General features: G+C 32.5%; 1 protein-coding gene across 1 annotated transcript; it reads right to left on the bottom strand.

The window, feature by feature from the left end:
• Window positions 1–1,769: 1,769 nt before the first annotated feature.
• Window positions 1,770–5,905, bottom strand: LOC108484028 (calcium uptake protein, mitochondrial). Its single transcript, XM_017787637.2, has 7 exons — window positions 5,236–5,905; window positions 5,049–5,116; window positions 4,241–4,464; window positions 4,059–4,142; window positions 3,748–3,961; window positions 3,037–3,333; window positions 1,770–2,602 (listed from the first exon to the last, which is right to left on the bottom strand). Exons 1-7 carry the CDS (start codon window positions 5,600–5,602, stop codon window positions 2,387–2,389), a joined length of 1,470 nt encoding a protein of 489 aa, XP_017643126.1. The 5' UTR covers window positions 5,603–5,905; the 3' UTR covers window positions 1,770–2,386.
• Between the last annotated feature and the right edge of the window lie 2,160 nt (window positions 5,906–8,065).

Below are 8,065 nucleotides of genomic sequence, written 5' to 3'. Positions count from 1 at the left end.
AATTCTAATATAAATCCTTAGCAAATCATTTGAAAAACTAGTATTCAAGATTGAATACATAGAATATGAGAAAATATGTGATGTTTTCATGAGGGGGAGTAACTACGCGTTGCACTCTTTTTCCCTTAATCAAGGTTTTATCCCATTGGGTTTTCCTGATAAAGTTTTTAATGAGAGAGCATATTATGTGTATTATAGATTGTGTACTATTTTCCCTTCATTAGGTTAAGTTTTTCCTAATAAGGTTTTAACTAGGCACATTATCTACCAATGGACATCCAAGGGTGAGTGTTATGAATATCTTATAAAGTGGATGTCCATCATGATCAAGATAAAGTTTTAATGTACTTTAAATCCTAATAGTTATTAGAATTAAATCACTATTTCTTTTATACTTCTTATGCCTATAAATAGAGACTCTGATTAAGAATTATAATCATCCCTTTAATCAATAAAGTACTTTCTCAATATATAAATTTGTTCTTTGAATAAAGAATTCAAAGAAGGAATACTATTTCAAAACTTCCAAGCATCCTAGAAAATGCTTTAAACACTTAAAATATTTTTGACAAAGTTTTGAAAATAAATTTAAACTCTTAAACTTAATCAAAACCATTTCAAAACAATTGAAAAATTGCTCCCTACAAGAAGTATCGATGTTTTCCAAAATGTATCGATACTTGTAAAATTTTATCGATACTTCATCCTTTTATCAATACCAAATCTGCTTTCTATTTTGAATCAAAAGTTGAACACAAACAATAAATATCGATACTTTGAAAACTATATCGATACTTATTAAATTTTATCGATACCAATTTTGCATTCCTTTTTTCATGATCTATTAAAAATGTCAAAAAGTATCCATACCTATAAAATTATATCGACACATTTTACTAGGTATTGATAAATCATCTTTTGTACTGTTGGAAACTAATTTTAATGATCACTGAATCAAGCATTAAATGTCTCTAGTATCGATACTTATACAAAAAGTATCGATACTTTTTGTTGTAGGTGAATTTCATGTTCTGGTATTTCCATCCCAACCACTTTATTTATTCTCTCAACAACCACAATGGTTGGAAATGAATTAGAAGGTATAAATACTAGCTTCTGATGATCCTACAACAACAAGAGATATAATCAAGTCTAAAGATCAATCAACTCAACTTTAGTGCTCAATTCTTTCATACTTTTCTTGTACACATTTGTGAGCTAACAAATTAGTGAATTTGAGAAAATATTTAACTGTGAAAAACTAATGAATTTGAGAAAATATTTAACTGTGAAAAACTAAGGTAGTAGAGTAGTCAATTAGGCCAAACCTCTTTAAATCTTTGCGTTCATTATTTCATACTTTTTCTTTACTTCCACCAAAATTTTCAATTCACCCTCTTGGCAATTTCAGTTAGATTGATCAAGCCAATAAAATTGTTTTTTCTTATTTGTCATTTATTTGAATTAAGGTGGCTTACTCTTGAAATGATAAACTTTCAATTTAATCCCTTAAAAAATTAAAATTATAAGGGAATACAATCATAAAATTACACTTTTAACTCATAAAAATTTATAATTCAATTCTAACGTTAAAAATAAATTTGATTTCCACAATGACATTACTTTCAATTAGAGTTACTTTCAATTAGAGTATTAACTTTTATTATAGATATAAATCAAATACCAATTTCCCATGAAGTAAATTGAAATATATGACATGAAATAGGCCTAAAATGAATGTTTCCCTCTTACAATCAATGTTGCAAGAATTGTATCAGTAGTTAAACCGATTAGTTTATTTATTTCGGATTCAACCAGTTCAACAGAAAAAATAAGACAAACACAAATAAATAATAATAGAAACATGAAAATTCATTTTATAAACTAAAGCAACAAAATTAAATATTTAAACTAACTTAAAATCAGTCCAAATGATTTTTATTTTTTTTCAAATTTTTTGCCCGATTCAATCGGCTTTTTATTGGTTCAACGGATATTGCATCAATTCAATCTTTCTTCGATACCAGTTGAATTGGTTGGACAAAGTCTATCCAGCAATGTAGATCATAAACCTCAATTTGAACTAAGTTCTTACCACGATTCCCAACAGCTTCTGATGTCAAGATATACCGATGACTAAATCTTAATGCAGATGTACTCAGATGGCCGGATAAGTTAAGAAACAACGCAGCGCATTTACTAGATCAGGTACAGCCACAAGGTTGATTAACTTATAGTGCGTTGATAAGTTAAGTGGTGGCTAATTTCCCAGCTTCAATTCACGAGCGGGTTCTATAGCTGCAATATAGGTCCAGCCGATAGCAGCTTCAACCTTTTGGAAAGATGTCAAGTCTGTAGGTTGATGGAAATCCTATGCGAAGAAAGGTTATGTGATCACCCGCCCAATGGAGCTATTATTTGAGCAATGCCAGCAGCAAGATAAAAGTCCAAAGATTCCTGACTCCACAGGTTGAGCAATATCCCGTTCTCGTTTAAGTAGAACTCTAACGAACTCATCAGAGCTTAAATGCCCATCACGATTGGTGTCGAACACATGGAAGATGATCTCAACAATATTGTCCGTAAGTGATATACCACAGACCTGTATATGCACAGATAAGTTCATCATGATGTTTCCAGTGAAAAGTCTGGTATTTGGCAATTATAATTCATGGCAGATCATCAAAGTTCAAAGCCAAATGGCAAGGGTAAGTACCTGAAATCATATATAAACTGAATTTAAAGCATGCATGCAAATCTAAATGTTGTACGAGTAATTTGCCACCCAGATGTTGTAAACAATGCAATCATGTAATCGGACAGAGATAAAAGGCATTGATGCATATCAGAAAACAGTTGTTGACAGATAGATTTTGTTAGCATGGGAAATTAACCGCTATCAAGTCGTTATGTCATCTGTTCAGAAAAGCAAAATTACCATTACTTCAATCACCTTTTGAAAATTTGATAAGTTTCTATTGGTAAGTTATACCGGTCGCAAACGTAAACATGAATCATAAACAACACAAGACTTACGTGATACGCTGCTCGTTTGAAGTCATCCTTTGTTAGTAGACCATTAATTTTTCCATAACTAAAAAGAGCCAAAGAAAATGGCTGTAGTTTTCTACGTAGCTCAGCAAAATGTTTGAATTCATCCAAGTTGATTCGAATCTCCCTAAGATGAGGTTCATTGTTTAATTCATCAACCCGCTCAAGCAACCTGTCTAAATGACTCATATCAGCAGAAGCAACCATGGATAAAGCAAAATCCTTGGCTGATATGCTTCCTCGGACTTTGTAGTCATAGTGATCAAACTCCAATCTCAGAATCTACAATATACAATAAATATTAACTACAACAATCATCAAAATTTTTTGGTGTGGGGGAGAAACAAAAGAAAAAAAAAATGTAGAAAGGCGAAAGCTCTGAGATAAGAGCAGAAATTCAGTGCAATTTTCCATGCATTACAAGAATTCTACAAGTTAAAGAATACCCTTCAATTTGATAAAAAAAAAATCAACTCCTCCAACCACCAAATCAAAAGATAATTTTTGGCTCAGTCTTAACACCTATCACTCAAGCTGGTAGGCAATGGACTATAGGTCTCATGCCAAGAATACCTTGAACCATCCATGAATCCTAAGGATTATTTTCAAAATTACACTGTTATATATAGAATTATCATGCACAGACAGTTAAGAAAATGGCTTCAATTTTCATGGACTGGGAAGAAAGGGGCTCACCTCATCCTGCAACTTTCGCATGAATTCAATGAATTTATCATGTTGAAGGCGTGCCTTTCCGTCTTTTCCGAAGAAGTACTCCACTAGACCTCCATCCTCCACAGAACCAGTAACTTTTAACCCAGTGCGAAGTCCATCCCTGTGGACTGTCCCTTGTCTGTTATTAGCTCGCATCAAAGCCATCACTTTCTTAAATTCTTCTTTATCGATCTCCCTATATAGAGATATTTAAGTCCAAATTATTAATTTGTTCAGATAAAAATGATACAGCTAGTTCAAAATTGTAGTCAAATAGATATAGAAATACAAACTCATTGTTGTCCACATCAAACATTTTGAACGCTATGGAGAAGCTTGACTCGGGGATGCTCAGTAATGTTACGAAAAAGATATACCTGTTCCAAAGAAACTATGTAATGTTTGTATCTTCCAAATATAAAGAAGAAAAAGCATACAAACAGTCCAACTAAATTGTGTGATATAGGCAGCTTACTCTTTGAAAGATATAAGTCCATCAGTGTCCATATCAAAAAGCATAAAAAGTTCTGAAGGATCACACCGTAACTCGCCCGGACTCCTTTCCCCACTCAAATATCCATCTCTAACAAGGTGGGATTCAGAAGGAGGAAAAACAGGAACAATGGCCCGCATTAGATCAGCCGGTCTCATGAGTAACTCTCCTTCCGGGGTTTGAAAAGAGGCAAAATACTCAAAAACCTGCAAGCATAGAGATACTATGAAGTCCTGAGTGCCTGACAGAGGGTAAACAACAAAATATTCATAAGATACATATTACGACAAACTAAAATCAGGTAACTCAGTCCAAAAAGTTGCAGAGAGTAAATTATGCAAAAAGGACTAAACAACAAACATCAGCGACTTCACTTCTTTAGAATCTAAAGGCAACAAACCAAAAAAGGGTCAAAATGTCAGTCAATCCCTGTACTTCGGTAAAATGTGAGAATTAATCCCACTATTTCAAAAAAATAAAAGTTAAATACGTTTATTTCCTTGATTTAAAATTCTAAACATGGAGACCATTAGTATTTTCTATCAAAATTTGCTTATTATCAGGTATTGGTATGATTTCATGGATATATTAAAATTTTTAAACCAAAAAGTGGAACGATTTAGTTTTTAAAATTTAACTAAAAAGACTAAATTTTAAACTCCATTCAAGTATATAATTTGACCAGATAAAATCGAATCGACTTCTTAGCAGTTATATTTTGGGAGGATTAAATTGTTTTTATAAATTATTCCAACAATCAATACTCAGCACACGTAATTCAACAATTTACCTTCTCCGGTGGACTCCGCAATCTCAACCGTTTCTCGTAGTTGAAGAAAACCTTCCGTCTATACTCCTCTGCATTGTAAAAACAAAACAAAACAAACCTTAACGCAAAATCGCCGCCGAATATTCTGCTATCAATTAAAAGAGAGAGAGAGAGAGAGAGAGAGAAATTAGAAGAACAGGTTAATAACCTCCAAAGATGAACTTAGAGCTATAATCAGGGAGCGCTAGTTTACGAAATGCGTTCTTCGAGCCATCAACGGCGGATTCAGCAGTTTCCGTTGACCAATCAGCGAAAGACAAAAACTGCTCAGTAAAAAAACCAGTACTCCGATCCGAAGCTGAAATCGAGTACCAGCAAACCAAGCCGAAACTCGAACCGACCGCGATCCATTTGAGGAAGGAGCTAGCAATGGAATCCTTTTTGTTATTAGACTGGATGTTTGAAGCGTTGATGAGCGGCAGCGACGAGAATTGGCGGATTTGGAGGCGTTGATGGATGGAGGAGAGATGGAGGATGGAGGGTGAGGATCTTTTGAGAGAGGTTAAGGAAGCCATAGTTGACGGTGGACGAGGGAAGAGGGAAAAGGGAAAGGTGTTCTTAAAATACAATCAAAATTCTTCAATGCAATGAATGGCTTGGCATCAGCAGTGAGAAAAAGATGGAAGGATTTCTTGGGATTTCGATTTTAGGGGAAGAAAAGAAGAGTTGAGGAGGCAATCAAAAAATTGGATCCAAGATTCGAAGTCGAAATAATTTTAATTATTACTGTTGGAGCTAAGATCCAGGGGAACTTCATCTCGCGCCCGACCTATGCTAGTCAATCTCTAATTCACTTTAAAAAAGTAACAAAATTTTATTCCATCAACTTGAAAACTTGCTCTTTTTTTTTATTTGATAATTTTTTCAATTTTGTCAAACATTTTAATATTGTGCTATATTATTATCTAAATAAAATATATTTTAATAAAAATTTTAGATGATAACATGACATATTATATTTTAATAAAAATTAAATTATGATATAACATAATATCAAAATACTACTTCATCAAGACTAAAATTAAAAAAAAAAGTTATTGTTTTAACTTAAAGACCAAGTTTAATTTTTTTACCAAATTTATGGATTAAAATTGCATTATAAAGCATTTTTTTACAAAATAATATAAATAAATATGAAAATGGTATAACATGCAAATTAATTATAAAAATAGGTCGATTTCTACCGTAAAACAAGGTGTCGTCAAGTTATCAGGCGGCACCATCCTAAAATTTCCCAAAATCATCAACTAATCATGATGTTGGAAAAAAATAATATTTTAAGTAGTGTCGTCTAACACATTAGCGACATCAGTAAGAATTTTTAAAGAATATATGTATTGTCAATGATTATAGAACCAAAAATAACGATGAATAAAATATTTTTTGTTGTGGTGTTACATGTCACATTGGAGGCATCGATGTGTTTTTTTTAAAGTAATAGAAAAGAAAAAAATTGAATCAAGCGGCACCAACCTAATACCTTGCCGTCCAACATGACCAATCGGTGACGACTCACCCCCAACCTTCTTTTTCTTCTTCTTTTTTTTTTTGTTTCTTCTATATAATAAACGGTCCCTCCACCTCCTCCAACTGGAAACAACAAAGTAAGGGGAGAATTTTTGTGTGTTACTGATTTTGTTAAAGCTTTTGAAAAAAAATATTATTTTTATTGGAGTTTTGGGAGAAGAAAAAAAAGTTGTTTATGCCGGAATTTTGGGAGAAAAAAAGTTGTTTCTATTTATTTTTTTATTATTGTTAATATTTTATATGTTTATACATATATTTTAATAAAGATACTTATGTTTATATTTTTGTTTAGTTGGCCATTAATATTAATAAGTAGATATTTTCAATTAAATAAAATAAAAATAAAATTATTTACGAAAATGGGTTGTGGTAAATATTATTGTTTTATAATGATATATTTATTCAATTTTGTTTGTGCAAATACAGAAATTGGTTCATTGATTACAGCAACCAATCACACTGCCATAATAACTAATGTCCCAGTAAAAAAAATGCTACTTGTTATTTATAGGTATTTTATAAATTTGCATGTCATTATTTTTTTAATTAGCATATTTAACTAAAATGGTAATTTGTTATAGATAAAGTGAGTACCGCGTCTTGAGAGAAGTGTGCCCATGATCCAAGCTACTTGTCGGATGAAAGTATTTTTTCCTATTTGGATGTCGTGAGATTTGGAACGACATCATTTATTAGGATGTTTGATCTTAGGGCCAACTTGATATCCTTTTGGTTGAGAGGTGGCGCCTAAAGACCTACACATTTCATTTGCCATGTGGGGAGTGCACCATCACTTTAAAATATGTTGCATTGCAACTCGGACTCCTAGTTGACAGTACTGTGGTTACTAGTTCAAGTAAAGTGATCGAACCTAAGTTGCTTGGATGATCAATTTGTGATAGTGATGTTAAGTTTACCAATTTAAAATTTTACTGGCTAAAGCAAAATTTTGAAACTTTACCGAGCAGTGTCTCTGAGTGGAAGAAGATGTACGTTGCTTAGGCATATATACTAAAGCTAATAGGGGGTACTCATGCTAAACACATGTAATAATAAATTCCACCTGATGTACTTGCCTTTGTTGGCTAATTTTCAAGTTGCCCGTTTGTACAGTTAAGGTTCAACAGCATTAGTAATGTTGTACCATAAGTTTTGTCGAACGACAAATCACGATACACAAGAGATAGGCAAGTGCCTCCTACTTTTGCAATCTTGGGCACTGTACAGGATGACATTTTTGGCATATCATTGAGTCACCAATAATATATTTCCCCACTTGTAAATAGGTAAAAAAAATGTAAAACATCAAATAAGAAATATTTTTTTTTATGAAAATATTATCTAACAAGTTTGCTTTCTTTTAGATTGTGTACTTGTCCAGGAATTAGGAAGTCAGAAACCCTCATTGTGTACAAACAAATGACTGAGGCATACGCCGAGGAGGAGGAAAT

The sequence above is a fragment of the Gossypium arboreum genome, chromosome 6 (genome assembly GCF_025698485.1).
Source record: "Gossypium arboreum isolate Shixiya-1 chromosome 6, ASM2569848v2, whole genome shotgun sequence".
Lineage (NCBI taxonomy): Eukaryota > Viridiplantae > Streptophyta > Magnoliopsida > Malvales > Malvaceae > Gossypium > Gossypium arboreum.
The sequence above is the reverse complement of the archived record's forward strand: the minus strand, read 5'-3'. Positions and strand labels throughout refer to the sequence as shown.

Bases quoted from the DNA above. Each gene is read 5' to 3' on its own strand.
- LOC108484028 (XM_017787637.2), bottom strand. From the start codon at position 5,602: ATGGCTTCCTTAACCTCTCTCAAAAGATCCTCACCCTCCATCCTCCAT. The intron at 5,117-5,235 runs GTTATTAACCTG...TTTACAATGCAG, and splicing joins CTCTAAGTTCATCTTTGGAG to AGGAGTATAGACGGAAGGTT. The intron at 3,334-3,747 runs GTGAGCCCCTTT...TGTATATTGTAG, and splicing joins TGCGAAAGTTGCAGGATGAG to ATTCTGAGATTGGAGTTTGA.